Source organism: Oncorhynchus clarkii, chromosome 12 (assembly GCF_045791955.1).
Source record: "Oncorhynchus clarkii lewisi isolate Uvic-CL-2024 chromosome 12, UVic_Ocla_1.0, whole genome shotgun sequence".
Taxonomy (NCBI): domain Eukaryota; kingdom Metazoa; phylum Chordata; class Actinopteri; order Salmoniformes; family Salmonidae; genus Oncorhynchus; species Oncorhynchus clarkii.
The window spans coordinates 91,759,439-91,774,641 of NC_092158.1; the positions used below are offsets into that span (position 1 = coordinate 91,759,439).

General features: G+C 47.7%; 1 protein-coding gene across 3 annotated transcripts in view; it reads right to left on the reverse strand.

Moving 5' to 3' along the window:
* Positions 1-5,235: 5,235 nt before the first annotated feature.
* Positions 5,236-15,203, reverse strand: part of LOC139421655 (cytokine receptor-like factor 3) — a 36,361-nt gene continuing 26,393 nt past the window's right edge. For 2 of the 3 annotated variants that reach the window (XM_071172741.1, XM_071172742.1), the window contains exons 7-10: positions 10,034-10,198; positions 8,615-8,753; positions 8,333-8,445; positions 5,238-7,786 (exon numbers count right to left, since the gene is read on the reverse strand). In XM_071172741.1, coding sequence (XP_071028842.1) covers positions 7,518-7,786; positions 8,333-8,445; positions 8,615-8,753; positions 10,034-10,198 — 686 coding nt within the window. In that variant the 3' untranslated portion in view covers positions 5,238-7,517. Of the gene's footprint in view, positions 7,787-8,332; positions 8,446-8,614; positions 8,754-10,033; positions 10,199-15,203 lie in introns of all 3 variants that reach the window. The other variant, XM_071172740.1, reaches the window with a different exon arrangement.

A 15,203-nucleotide genomic window follows, 5' to 3' on the forward strand; every position in this document is an offset into this window, starting at 1 on the left:
GTCTGCTATAGATTAGCATTCTGTCCAGGAGGTGTACTTGTACATCAAGCTGTCTGCTATAGACTAGCATTCTGTCCAGGAGTGGTACTTGTACATCAAGCTGTCTGCTATAGACTAGCATTCTGTCCAGGAGGTGTACTTGTACATCAAGCTGTCTGCTATAGACTAGCATTCTGTCCAGGAGGTGTACTTGTACATCAAGCTGTCTGCTATAGACTAGCATTCTGTCCAGGAGTGGTACTTGTACATCAAGCTGTCTGCTATAGATAGCATTCTGTCCAGGAGTGGTACTTGTACATCAAGCTGTCTGCTATAGACTATCATTCTGTCCAGGAGGTGTACTTGTACATCAAGCTGTCTGCTATAGACTATCATTCTGTCCAGGAGGTGTACTTGTACATCAAGCTGTCTGCTATAGATAGCATTCTGTCCAGGAGTGGTACTTGTACATCAAGCTGTCTGCTATAGACTATCATTCTGTCCAGGAGGTGTACTTGTACATCAAGCTGTCTGCTATAGACTAGCATTCTGTCCAGGAGGTGTACTTGTACATCAAGCTGTCTGCTATAGACTAGCGTTCTGTCCAGGAGGTGTACTTGTACATCAAGCTGTCTGCTATAGACTATAATTCTGTCCAGGAGGTATACTTGTACATCAAGCTGTCTGCTATAGACTAGCATTCTGTCCAGGAGGTGTACTTGTACATCAATCTGTCTGCTATAGACTAGCATTCTGTCCAGGAGGTGTACTTGTACATCAAGCTGTCTGCTATAGACTATCATTCTGTCCAGGAGTGGTACTTGTACATCAAGCTGTCTGCTATAGACTAGCATTCTGTCCAGGAGGTGTACTTGTACATCAAGCTGCCTCACTACAGAAGCAGGAGGTGGGCTCCTGCCCTCTGGTCCGTTCTGGCTGTTACAAGGCTTTAGTACTCTAGGCCGAGGCCCATAGGGTCCCTATATATATAGATCAGTGGTTCCCAAACTGTTTCACTCAGGTCCCTCTTCCAGCATTGGGGAACATCCATTTCTATGGGCACAAGCACTGTTCATGACCCAAACGGTTCACACCCCTAAAATGTTGCAGATTTGAAAGCTTATTTCCTTGCATTTCTATACGTTTTGCCATGTCTAATGTGTTTTCTTGTGATATTTGAGTGACAAAAAAATTAATGTCTATGAGCTAAAAAAAACAACCGTTAGCTGACGTGGGCTGGACATTTCTGACAAGTTATATCTCTCTAAGTAATGTAATGACATGATGAAGAGGAACTGATGATGCAATAACCTGTTTCCACACGTCACCTTGTGTGTTCTACTATTACAACTTTCTGAGTTCCCCCTAGGGGGCCGCGCCCCACAGTTTGGGAACCGCTGATATATGGAATAGGATATCATCAGTAGTGTCCATCCTCACTGGTTCATCAGTAGTGTCCATCCTCACTGGTTCATCAGTACTGTGTCCATCCTCACTGGTTCATCAGTACTGTCCATCCTCACTGGTTCATCAGTAGTGTCCATCCTCACTGGTCCAACCTACTTTAGCACCTGTCTTGTCTCAGGTGCCTGTTTGAGACAGACTTGGGTGTCTGTGCACTAGACAGGAAATAGGGTGTCATTTGGGATATTTGCTTTGGGACAAACTCGTTTAAAAATATATAAATATATATATAGAGACGAACCGAAAAGACTTGGGTCGTCTTCACTTGGGATGGACTACCTGAACAATATAAACGTTTGTTTTCGTTTGCTAGACGTTTTTGCTACAGTGTGCACTAATGAATACAACCCTGATGACGGACAGACTCTGCTGTATTGTATTGTTTTTATTTTTTTTACAAGGGGAATGGTTGATGATGATGCATTCTGAATTTGAATATTTGGTTGTTATGTTTATTACTATGGGGGCCATTTTGAGACTAAACTTGAGGGACTGAAGTCCAGCTCTTGGAAACAGTGTTGGACTAGAAGGTGTCTGGCTCAGGGTAGAAACATCACTTTGCCCCCCCCCATCCTAAACTAAATGTGTATTGCTGTCAGACCTCTGTTTAAATACTATTTGGAGTCTTTAACGTTTGCTCTAGCCTGCCTGGAGTGCTAGATGGGAGGGGAGTTGCAGTTTTGGGACTAGTCTTTTAGGTCCATTTAAGCCAGGCAAGCTCAATCAAGCACTGATCAAGTATTTGAACTCAGGTCTGGTTAGCACTCAAGTCAGTCACAGGATCCAATGGTGCTACTAGACAGATGATTCAGGCCCTCAGCGAGCACAGATCTCAGTCATCTGTAACCTTTTTGAGGTTGTCAGGTCATTAGGTCAAGGTTCAGTTACACTGCATGACCACATTCATCATCAAGCTGAAACCGTGCAGCACCCGCATCCGCTCACTGCTTTTGGGTAATGTCCCGAATGGTTCCCTATCTGGTATACTACTTTTGACCAGGGTCCATAGGGTAGTGCACTACTTATAGGGAATAAGGTGCCATTTGGCACGCACTCTTACTATGTTGGAGTAATTTGGGCACGGTCTTCAGAAAGGTGACATGTTGACCTGCTGGACATCAACTGTAGTAAGTATTACAGTGGAGAGTTAAATGTTGTTGGGTTTCCTGGCCAAAGGGAGTTGGATCTACTGTTTTCCTCACCTGTGAAACTGTCCCAATTAGCATCTTATTTCCTATATATATATATAGTGTACCATAGAGCCCTGGTCAAAAGTAGCATAGACCACAGGAGGTTGGTGGCACCTTTAATTGGGGAGGACGGGCCCTGGTCAAAAGTAGCATGGACCACAGGAAGTTGGTGGCACCTTTTAATTGGGGAGGACGGGCCCTGGTCAAAAGTAGCATGGACCACAGGAGGTTGGTGGCAGCTTTTAATTGGGGAGGACGGGCCCTGGTCAAAAGTAGCATGGACCACAGGAGGTTGGTGGCAGCTTTTAATTGGGGAGGACGGGCTCGTGGTAATGGCTGGAGCGGAATGGTATCTAACATGCGATTTCCACGTGTTTGATGCCATTATGAGCCGTCCTCCCCTCAGCAGCCTCCACTGGTATGGGCCCTGGTCAACAGGAGTGCACTATATAGGAAATAGGATGTCATTTCAGATATAGGAAACAGGGTGTCATTGCTTCTCCAGTGATGGGGTGGATCTTTTCAGGTGTGAACTCGAATTGCAATCAATCAGGACCCAAACAAAGGAAGATGTTCCTACGTTCTGTAGCTGTGTGCAGTATGTTGACTAGGGTCATGTTCATTTGGCACAAAACGTTAGGGAGTTGGAGGTACTATCTGTACTAATCCAATAAAACACTTATCTTCTGTTGCAAAACGTTTTGCTACAGTGCGCCTCAGTGAACATGACCCAGGTGTGTGTGTATATATATATATCTCACTTCAGGAAAAAGGAGCAACATTTTGCTCTAGCGAACCCAGATAAGAAAAACAGGACTTTGTTCACCAACATCCTAAAACCAGCTGGACGTTGGAATTTAGTAATCAAGGGAGTCATAAATGTTTTCTATTTAAAAGAATAAAGATGTTTTGTACTATTACCATTAACGTCTCATATGGTTTTAATTGTACGGATACGGTTCTAACACTACTGGTCACGTTCTCATGGATACGGTTCTAAAACTACTGGTCACGTTCTCATGGATACGGTTCTATTACTACTGGTCACGTTACTGTCTCATGGATACGGTTCTAACACTACTGGTCACGTTCTCATGGATACGGTTCTATTACTACTGGTCACGTTACTGTCTCATGGATACGGTTCTAACACTACTGGTCACGTTCTCATGGATACGGTTCTAACACTACTGGTCACGTTCTCATACTACTGGTCACGTTACTGTAACTATCTCATGGATACGGTTCTAACACTACTGGTCACGTTACTGTAACTATCTCATGGATACGGTTCTAACACTACTGGTCACGTTACTGTAACTATCTCATGGATACGGTTCTAACACTACTGGTCACGTTACTGTAACTATCTCATGGATACGGTTCTAACACTACTGGTCACGTTACTGTAACTATCTCATGGATACGGTTCTAACACTACTGGTCACGTTACTGTAACTATCTCATGGATACGGTTCTAACACTACTGGTCACGTTCTCACGGATACGGTTCTAACACTACTGGTCACGTTACTGTAACTATCTCATGGATACGGTTCTAACACTACTGGTTACTGTAACTATCTCATGGATACGGTTCTAACACTACTGGTCACGTTACTGTAACTATCTCATGGATACGGTTCTAACACTACTGGTCACGTTACTGTAACTATCTCATGGATACGGTTCTAACACTACTGGTTACTGTAACTATCTCATGGATACGGTTCTAACACTACTGGTCACGTTACTGTAACTATCTCATGGATACGGTTCTAACACTACTGGTTACTGTAACTATCTCATGGATACGGTTCTAACACTACTGGTCACGTTACTGTAACTATCTCACGGATACGGTTCTAACACTACTGGTCACGTTACTGTAACTATCTCACGGATTTGGTTCTAACACTACTGGTCACCTTACGGTTCTAACACTACTGGTCACGTTACTGTAACTATCTCATGGATACGGTTCTAACACTACTGGTCACGTTACTATCTCACGGATACGGTTCTAACACTACTGGTCACGTTACTGTAACTATCTCACGGATTTGGTTCTAACACTACTGGTCACGTTACTGTAACTATCTCATGGATACGGTTCTAACACTACTGGTCACGTTACTGTAACTATCTCACGGATTTGGTTCTAACACTACTGGTCACGTTCCTGTAACTATCTCACGGATACGGTTCTAACACTACTGGTCACGTTCTCATGGATACGGTTCTAACACTACTGGTCACGTTACTGTAACTATCTCACGGATACGGTTCTAACACTACTGGTCACGTTACTGTTACTATCTCATTCACATGTTAGGATAGGGGATAGACCTTCAGCGAGCCCAAGAACAGAACTTTTCAGACTGGGCCAGTAGGAATGTGCCCAACTAGCCCGTCAGACCAGCCAAATGTTGTATTTCCAACCCATGACACGGGGCGGAACATTTTGGACCCGCTTGTTACCCTGGCTAGTAGAAATGGTCTGCTAGCCTGGCTGACCCAACATCCTGACTTCTGTCCATCTCTTGATGTAGCTCCAATTTTGGATTGTTTCATATTTCAGACACAAAAAAATTACCAAAAATAGATGACTAAGCAATTTATTGGATGTTTCTGGGGCATTCGTTCTGTACTGAAGGAAGACACAAACACAGATGTCAATAATAAGCCTGATAACAAGCAGGACTGGGGTCAATGCCATTTTAGGAAGTCGACTCACATTTCACTTTAACGCAAATCGGAAGTTCAGTTAAACTCCCCGAATTGAAATGGAACTGAGCCCCCAACCCTGATTACAAGTCACAGTCAGCATTCCAAATGGCACCCTATCTGATGCACTTCTTTTGACCAGCCCTATGGATCCTGGTCAAAAGTAGTGCACTAGCTAGGGTGCTATTTGGGACTGAGGCACACAGTTAAAGGAATCTGAGACGGATGTTTGCATGAAGAGGGTGGTGGATGACAGACAGCTGAGTATGACCCCACTTTAACAGGTGGCCTGGTTCCATTTCCTACCCTACCGCCATTGGCAGCCTTTCACTGATATCAGATGATTTGGACGTGAAGCAACACTGCCACAGAGTAACTATACAGCTATATACTGTATCCAAGCTATAGCTTTTATCTAGCAGTGTCTTACAGTTAACCTGTTAAATGTGAAACTGTCACACTCCCGAGTGGCGCAACGGTCTAAGGCACTGCATTGCAGTGCTAGAGGCGTCACTACAGACCCTGGTTCGTTTCCAGGCTGTCACACAACCGGCCATGATCGGGAGTCCCATAGGGTTTGGCCCAGCATCGCCCGGGTTAGGGGAGGAGGGTAGGCAGTCATTGTAAATAACATTTTGTTCTTTCCTGACTTGCCTAGTTAAATAAAGGTTCATTTTAAATTTGAACCATCGAACTCAGTCAGTCTGCTGAAGAGCGCTCTGTAACCACAGCAACCATACCATCTCTGCAGAACCGCAGGAAGCAACCCAACGGCCCCCTAGTCCCTATAGTGGTCTAGAGGAAATGGGATGCCGTTTTTAAAATATGAATTCACCTCTCACAAGTAGAACAAGTTCCCCCATAAATTCACATGAAAATACATCAATGTCTACAAGTGAAGTTACATTACATGGTTGTGAATACTGTTAGCAAAAAAAACTTTTTAAAAAGCACATTAAGAGCATGAAATCTGATCCAGAACACTTACAGAATCTGAACTTTGTACACCGCATGAGTTCTGCTCACACCGAGCTAGAGAACTGAAAACTGGGGTCGACGGGGAGAGGAGAGACCGACGAAGAAGAGGTTACGATCTCTGGAGTGAGTCGTTTTTCACAGTGATGGTGTTTTATTCTGTGGTAAACCAGACCAGCATGCTTTGCAGCTCAAGTGTTTGATGAAAGGCAACGTCTCACTTCTCTGAGCGAGACCACCTTATTGTTAACCATGTATGTGACAAATAAAATTTGATTTGATTTGATTGTTCACACATTCAAAAGTTTAAAAAAAAACAATTTTAGGACGTTTGGAGAGAATGTGCATCTGAAATAGGGCACAGGAATGACACCCTATTCCCTATATAGTCCACTACTTTTGACCAAGGCCCATAGCACTATGTAGGGAATAGGGTGCCATTTCATGCACAGCCTGAGTGTGTCTTGAAAAGGAATAATGATTGGTCAGTTCTGGTACATCAGTCTGTATCAGATGGCAGGATATCGTATCAGACAGGTCAGAAAGGGCTTTGTGTACATTGTCCATCCAGGTGCCCAAGAGGAGAAAGTTGAGATTTTCTGATACCGGAGCAGACAACTCTCAGCCATCACCAGTCATACCTGGAGGAAGCACAGATCGCTGCGCCAGATGAAACCTTTCCCGGGGTGAAAGGACCAGATGAGTCACAGTGGGTTAAAGAGGGGTACATTTACTGTAAACAACAGTTGAATTCACATTTAGAAATACCCCAACACTGAACAGTTGCTATAGGGGGTAGAGGCTAAGTGTCGAAGGCAGTGGTATTCAAAGGCGAGGATCGCGACCCCCCCCACTAAACAAATAGTACGAGTACAGATTATTGTATGAGACAATGTACAAACGTATTTGAAAAATAAAATTGAGTACATTTATTTTGGTTTCTTGTAAATGTCATGAATTAAGGGTTATTCGTTGATGTAAAAATCTAAAATGTACTGTTTTTTTATTATTTTGGGGTTGGGTTCATGAAAAATTGCACACAACAAAATAGAGTCCCTGCTAAAAAGTTTGAATAGCACTGGTCTAGGGGTTGATTTGGGACAGGACAACTCCAGCAGACAGGACTGTTACCCTGCTTGTCCCTTTGTGTTGACTGACAGGTCTGCTGTCCAATCAGCAGCCTCAGAACACCAGCACCTTCCAACCAGGGTGGGCTAAGGAGCAGCCAAAGAACAGGCAGTCCACCCCCTGGTCCAGCAGCCAATCAAACACCACTTCCCGGTTCCCTGAGCCAATCGTAACCCTCAGCTTGAAGTTGCCTCCGTCGCTAAGGTTGTTGTTGTTGCTAATAGGAAGTAGGTTGACCACTTCCATATCGAAGGTCACAGCAGAGCCGAGGGTGATGGAAGGCAGCTGGTTGGTCATCTCTTTACCGTTGACAAACACTGCTCCTGGAGGGGAGAAGAGGGGGAGAGAGAGAAGAGGAAGAGAGAGAGAGAAGAGGGAGAGAGAGAGAAGAGAGATAAAGAGAAGAGGGAGAGAGAGAAGAGGGGGAGAGAGAGAAGAGGGAGAGAGAGAGAAGAGGGAGAGAGAGAGAAGAGGGAGAGAGAGAGAAGAGGGAGAGAGAGAAGAGGGGGAGAGAGAGAAGAGGGGGAGAGAGAAGAGGGAGAGAGAGAAGAGGGGGAGGGAGAGAAGAGAGAAAGAGAAAAGGGAGAGGGAGAAAGAAGAGGGGAAGAGAGGAGGGAGAGAGAGGAGAGAGAGAAGAGAGAAAGAGAAAAGGGAGAGAGAGAAGAGAGATAAAGAGAAAAGGGAGAGAGAGAAGAGGGAGAAAGAAGAGGGGGGAGAGAGAGAAGAGAGATAAAGAGAAAAGGAAGAGGGGGAGAGAAGAGGGATAAAGAGAAGGTGAGAAAAAAATCTTGACGTTTTACCTTTTAACGCTGCTGCTACTCTGTAATTGTACGCTTTACCAAAATAAAAAGTGACTGTGAGCAACGTACCGTTGGTGGAGATACAGACAGCCTGGTCCCTCTGCAGAGACTCCGCCTCTCCCTCACACCCCACACACACCCCGATACTGTCCCGCTTGTCCATCTGGCCCGTCGCAGAGATCCTACGCAAGCACACCATACACACATTAATCACAGCATAACATTACGCTAGAGATTGTGATGGAGAGAGACAGAGAGAGAGAGAGGGAGGGAGACAGAGGGAGAGAGAGAGAGAGAGGGAGAGAGAGAGACAGGGGGAGAGAGAGAGAGGGAGGGAGTGTGTGCACTGACTTGAAGGTGAGCGTCTGTCCACAGAAGTAGGTTGGAGCGTTGGAGTAGAGAACCCCAGCTTTAGAGGGGGACGAGTCACTCCGCATGGCGATGTTCCTTCTACTGCTGAGGATGTAGCCCTCACTGCCTGGACACCACTCTGGAACACACACACGGTCAGAGAAACACACACACACATGGTCAGAGAAACACACACACAGTCAGAGAAACACACACCACCGAGAAGAAGACAGAAACCATGACAACAGTACATCTTCAGTCGAGGCCCGACTGCATTTCAACAGGTCTGGCTCCAGGAGACACACCTTCTCACGCCACAGACACTGAGACACAGGAGATGAGACAGGATTTTGAGTGATGCCAGAGAGGACGGTGCTTTACTGACACCAACAGCACGGGAGGTGAAATTACAAACTAGGTAGCTAGTGTGTGCTAAGTAGCTAGTGTGTGCTAAGTAGCTAGTGTGTGCTAAGCAGCTAGTGTGTGCTAAGCAGCTAGTGTGTGCTAAGTAGCTAGTGTGTACTAAGTAGCTAGTGTGTGCTAAGTAGCTAGTGTGTGCTAAGTAGCTAGTGTGTGCTAAGTAGCTAGTGTGTGCTAAGTAGCTAGTGTGTACTAGGTAGCTAGTGTGTACTAAGTAGCTAGTGTGTACTAGGTAGCTAGTGTGTACTAAGTAGCTAGTGTGTACTAAGTAGCTAGTGTGTACTAGGTAGCTAGTGTGTACTAGGTAGCTAGTGTGTGCTAAGTAGCTAGTGTGTGCTAAGTAGCTAGTGTGTACTAGGTAGCTAGTGTGTACTAAGTAGCTAGTGTGTGCGTACTAGCTAGCTGCACAAACAACAATGGTTAACATTACACCCTGGACCAGAACTAGTACCCTGACTATTATGTGCCTAACACACTGATGCCCTGGACCAGAGCTAGTGTCTCACGATACACGAGACCAACAAACGTCTACAGGTTACGCGAGCACACACCATCAGAGACACAGAAACACCATCTGAGACACAGAAATACCATCAGAGACACAGAAATACCATCTGAGACGCAAAAATACCATCTGAGACACAGAAATACCATCAGAGACACAGAAATACCATCAGAGACACAGAAATACCATCAGAGACACAGAAATACCATCTGAGACACAGAAATACCATCAGAGACGTACTTTGAGGTTCGTAGACCACACTGTGTCAGCATGCAGAACCTTTAGCTGAACGCATCACCCTGTATCTGCTCCAGGTGTGTCTGTGTTTACCCTGGGGTGTCTGTGTTTACCCTGGGGTGTGTGTGTCTCTGTTTACCCTGTGGTGTGTGTGTGTGTGTGTGTGTGTGTTTACCCTGTGGTGTGTGTGTGTTTACCATGTCGTGTGTGTTTACCCTATAGTGTGTGAGTGTTTACCCTATAGTGTGTGTGTTTACCATGGGGTGCCAGCGTGGTGTATCCTGTCTGTGGGACACTCCAGGGGCTCCACTCGGTACGTCCCTCCCCCCGGGCACACACCCTGAACAGATGATCAGTGTGGGGGTCCAGGTGTAGGACCAGGAACTCCTGCTCCGGCCCGATGTAGGTGTCTTCGTACTGACCTGAAGGGGAAGATACCAAGGTTAGGACCATCAACTACCATTAACAAAGCACTATTCTAGTAGAAAGTACTAGTCATATTATAAAGTACTATTCATATAAAGTACTATTCATATGATAAATAACTATTCATATGATAAAGTACTATTCCTATTATAAAGTACTATTCATATGATAAAGTACTATTCCTATTATAAAGTACTATTCATATGATAAAGAACTATTCATATGATAAAGTACTATTCATATTATAAAGTACTATTCATATGATAAATAACTATTCATATGATAAAGTACTATTCCTATTATAAAGTACTATTCATATGATAAAGTACTATTCCTATTATAAAGTACTATTCATACTATAAAGTACTAGTCATATGATAAAGTACTATTCATATGATAAAGTACTATTCATATGATAAAGAACTATTCATATGATAAAGTACTATTCAATTAAAACATATTATTCATATTATAATGTACCATTCATACAATTACATTTTAGAATATATTTCACGTTATAATATGATAGAGCTTAATAATATTAATACTATATTAATAAAGTAGTACTAATATGTAATTCTGTGGTTAGGACAACATATCTACAGGCCCAAACAGATTCATGGGATCAGGACTGGTCCCTTTGTTGCCATAAGAGACAGTCGCCGGTCCCTTTGTTGCACTGAGAGACAGTCGCCGGTCCCTTTGTTGCACTGAGAGACAGTCGCCGGTCCCTTTGTTGCACTGAGAGACAGTCGCCGGTCCCTTTGTTGCACTGAGAGACAGTCGCCGGTCCCTTTGTTGCACTGAGAGACAGTCGCCGGTCCCTTTGTTGCCGTAAGAGACAGTCGCTGGTCCCTTTGTTGCACTGAGAGACAGTCGCCGGTCCCTTTGTTGCACTGAGAGACAGTCGCCGGTCCCTTTGTTGCACTGAGAGACAGTCGCCGGTCCCTTTGTTGCACTGAGAGACAGTCGCCGGTCCCTTTGTTGCCATAAGAGACAGTCGCCGGTCCCTTTGTTGCCATAAGAGACAGTCGCCGGTCCCTTTGTTGCACTGAGAGACAGTCGCCGGTCCCTTTGTTGCCATAAGAGACAGTCGCCGGTCCCTTTGTTGCCATAAGAGACAGTCGCCGGTCCCTTTGTTGCCATAAGAGACAGTCGCCGGTCCCTTTGTTGCCATAAGAGACAGTCGCCGGTCCCTTTGTTGCCATAAGAGACAGTCGCCGGTCCCTTTGTTGCACTGAGAGACAGTCGCCGGTCCCTTTGTTGCACTGAGAGACAGTCGCCGGTCCCTTTGTTGCACTGAGAGACAGTCGCCGGTCCCTTTGTTGCACTGAGAGACAGTCGCCGGTCCCTTTGTTGCACTGAGAGACAGTCGCCGGTCCCTTTGTTGCACTGAGAGACAGTCGTCGGTCCCTTTGTTGCACTGAGAGACAGTCGCCGGTCCCTTTGTTGCACTGAGAGACAGTCGCTGGTCCCTTTGTTGCACTGAGAGACAGTCGCCGGTCCCTTTGTTGCACTGAGAGACAGTCGCCGGTCCCTTTGTTGCACTGAAAGACAGTCGCCGGTCCCTTTGTTGCACTGAAAGACAGTCGCCGGTCCCTTTGTTGCACTGAGAGACAGTCGCCGGTCCCTTTGTTGCACTGAGAGACAGTCGCCGGTCCCTTTGTTGCCATAAGAGACAGTCGCCGGTCCCTTTGTTGCACTGAGAGACAGTCGCCGGTCCCTTTGTTGCACTGAGAGACAGTCGCCGGTCCCTTTGTTGCCATAAGAGACAGTCGCCGGTCCCTTTGTTGCACTGAGAGACAGTCGCCGGTCCCTTTGTTGCCATAAGAGACAGTCGCCGGTCCCTTTGTTGCCATAAGAGACAGTCGCCGGTCCCTTTGTTGCACTGAGAGACAGTCGCCGGTCCCTTTGTTGCACTGAGAGACAGTCGCCGGTCCCTTTGTTGCACTGAGAGACAGTCGCCGGTCCCTTTGTTGCACTGAGAGACAGTCGCCGGTCCCTTTGTTGCACTGAGAGACAGTCGCCGGTCCCTTTGTTGCACTGAGAGACAGTCGCCGGTCCCTTTGTTGCCATAAGAGACAGTCGCCGGTCCCTTTGTTGCACTGAGAGACAGTCGCCGGTCCCTTTGTTGCCATAAGAGACAGTCGCCGGTCCCTTTGTTGCCATAAGAGACAGTCGCCGGTCCCTTTGTTGCACTGAGAGACAGTCGCCGGTCCCTTTGTTGCACTGAGAGACAGTCGCCGGTCCCTTTGTTGCACTGAGAGACAGTCGCCGGTCCCTTTGTTGCACTGAGAGACAGTCGCCGGTCCCTTTGTTGCCATAAGAGACAGTCGCCGGTCCCTTTGTTGCACTGAGAGACAGTCGCCGGTCCCTTTGTTGCACTGAGAGACAGTCGCCGGTCCCTTTGTTGCCATAAGAGACAGTCGCCGGTCCCTTTGTTGCACTGAGAGACAGTCGCCGGTCCCTTTGTTGCCATAAGAGACAGTCGCCGGTCCCTTTGTTGCCATAAGAGACAGTCGCCGGTCCCTTTGTTTCACTGAGAGACAGTCGCCGGTCCCTTTGTTGCACTGAGAGACAGTCGCCGGTCCCTTTGTTGCACTGAGAGACAGTCGCCGGTCCCTTTGTTGCACTGAGAGACAGTCGCCGGTCCCTTTGTTGCACTGAGAGACAGTCGCCGGTCCCTTTGTTGCCATAAGAGACAGTCGCCGGTCCCTTTGTTGCCATAAGAGACAGTCGCCGGTCCCTTTGTTGCACTGAGAGACAGTCGCCGGTCCCTTTGTTGCACTGAGAGACAGTCGCCGGTCCCTTTGTTGCACTGAGAGACAGTCGCCGGTCCCTTTGTTGCACTGAGAGACAGTCGCCGGTCCCTTTGTTGCACTGAGAGACAGTCGCCGGTCCCTTTGTTGCCATAAGAGACAGTCGCCGGTCCCTTTGTTGCACTGAGAGACAGTCGCCGGTCCCTTTGTTGCCATAAGAGACAGTCGCCGGTCCCTTTGTTGCCATAAGAGACAGTCGCCGGTCCCTTTGTTGCACTGAGAGACAGTCGCCGGTCCCTTTGTTGCACTGAGAGACAGTCGCCGGTCCCTTTGTTGCACTGAGAGACAGTCGCCGGTCCCTTTGTTGCACTAAGAGACAGTCGCCGGTCCCTTTGTTGCCATAAGAGACAGTCGCCGGTCCCTTTGTTGCCATAAGAGACAGTCGCCGGTCCCTTTGTTGCACTGAGAGACAGTCGCCGGTCCCTTTGTTGCACTGAGAGACAGTCGCCGGTCCCTTTGTTGCCATAAGAGACAGTCGCCGGTCCTTTTGTTGCACTGAGAGACAGTCGCCGGTCCCTTTGTTGCCATAAGAGACAGTCGCCGGTCCTTTTGTTGCACTGAGAGACAGTCGCCGGTCCTTTTGTTGCACTGAGAGACAGTCGCCGGTCCCTTTGTTGCACTGAGAGACAGTCGCCGGTCCCTTTGTTGCACTGAGAGACAGTCGTCGGTCCCTTTGTTGCACTAAGAGACAGTCGCCGGTCCCTTTGTTGCACTGAGAGACAGTCGCCGGTCCCTTTGTTGCACTGAGAGACAGTCGTCGGTCCCTTTGTTGCCATAAGAGACAGTCGCCGGTCCCTTTGTTGCACTGAGAGACAGTCGCCGGTCCCTTTGTTGCACTGAGAGACAGTCGTCGGTCCCTTTGTTGCCATAAGAGACAGTCGCCGGTCCCTTTGTTGCACTGAGAGACAGTCGCCGGTCCCTTTGTTGCACTGAGAGACAGTCGTCGGTCCCTTTGTTGCCATAAGAGACAGTCGCCGGTCCCTTTGTTGCCATAAGAGACAGTCGCCGGTCCCTTTGTTGCACTGAGAGACAGTCGCCGGTCCCTTTGTTGCACTGAGAGACAGTCGCCGGTCCCTTTGTTGCCATAAGAGACAGTCGCCGGTCCTTTTGTTGCACTGAGAGACAGTCGCCGGTCCCTTTGTTGCCATAAGAGACAGTCGCCGGTCCTTTTGTTGCACTGAGAGACAGTCGCCGGTCCTTTTGTTGCACTGAGAGACAGTCGCCGGTCCCTTTGTTGCACTGAGAGACAGTCGCCGGTCCCTTTGTTGCACTGAGAGACAGTCGTCGGTCCCTTTGTTGCCATAAGAGACAGTCGCCGGTCCCTTTGTTGCCATAAGAGACAGTCGCCGGTCCCTTTGTTGCACTGAGAGACAGTCGCCGGTCCCTTTGTTGCACTGAGAGACAGTCGCCAGTCCCTTTGTTGCACTGAGAGACAGTCGCCGGTCCCTTTGTTGCACTGAGAGACAGTCGCCGGTCCCTTTGTTGCCATAAGAGACAGTCGCCGGTCCCTTTGTTGCACTGAGAGACAGTCGCCGGTCCCTTTGTTGCACTGAGAGACAGTCGCCGGTCCCTTTGTTGCCATAAGAGACAGTCGCCGGTCCCTTTGTTGCACTGAGAGACAGTCGCCGGTCCCTTTGTTGCCATAAGAGACAGTCGCCGGTCCCTTTGTTGCCATAAGAGACAGTCGCCGGTCCCTTTGTTGCACTGAGAGACAGTCGCCGGTCCCTTTGTTGCACTGAGAGACAGTCGCCGGTCCCTTTGTTGCACTGAGAGACAGTCGCCGGTCCCTTTGTTGCACTGAGAGACAGTCGCCGGTCCCTTTGTTGCACTGAGAGACAGTCGCCGGTCCCTTTGTTGCCATAAGAGACAGTCGCCGGTCCCTTTGTTGCACTGAGAGACAGTCGCCGGTCCCTTTGTTGCCATAAGAGACAGTCGCCGGTCCCTTTGTTGCCATAAGAGACAGTCGCCGGTCCCTTTGTTGCACTGAGAGACAGTCGCCGGTCCCTTTGTTGCACTGAGAGACAGTCGCCGGTCCCTTTGTTGCACTGAGAGACAGTCGCCGGTCCCTTTGTTGCACTGAGAGACAGTCGCCGGTCCCTTTGTTGCACTGAGAGACAGTCGCCGGTCCCTTTGTTGCACTGAGAGACAGTCGCCGGTCCCTTTGTTGCACTGAGAGACAGTC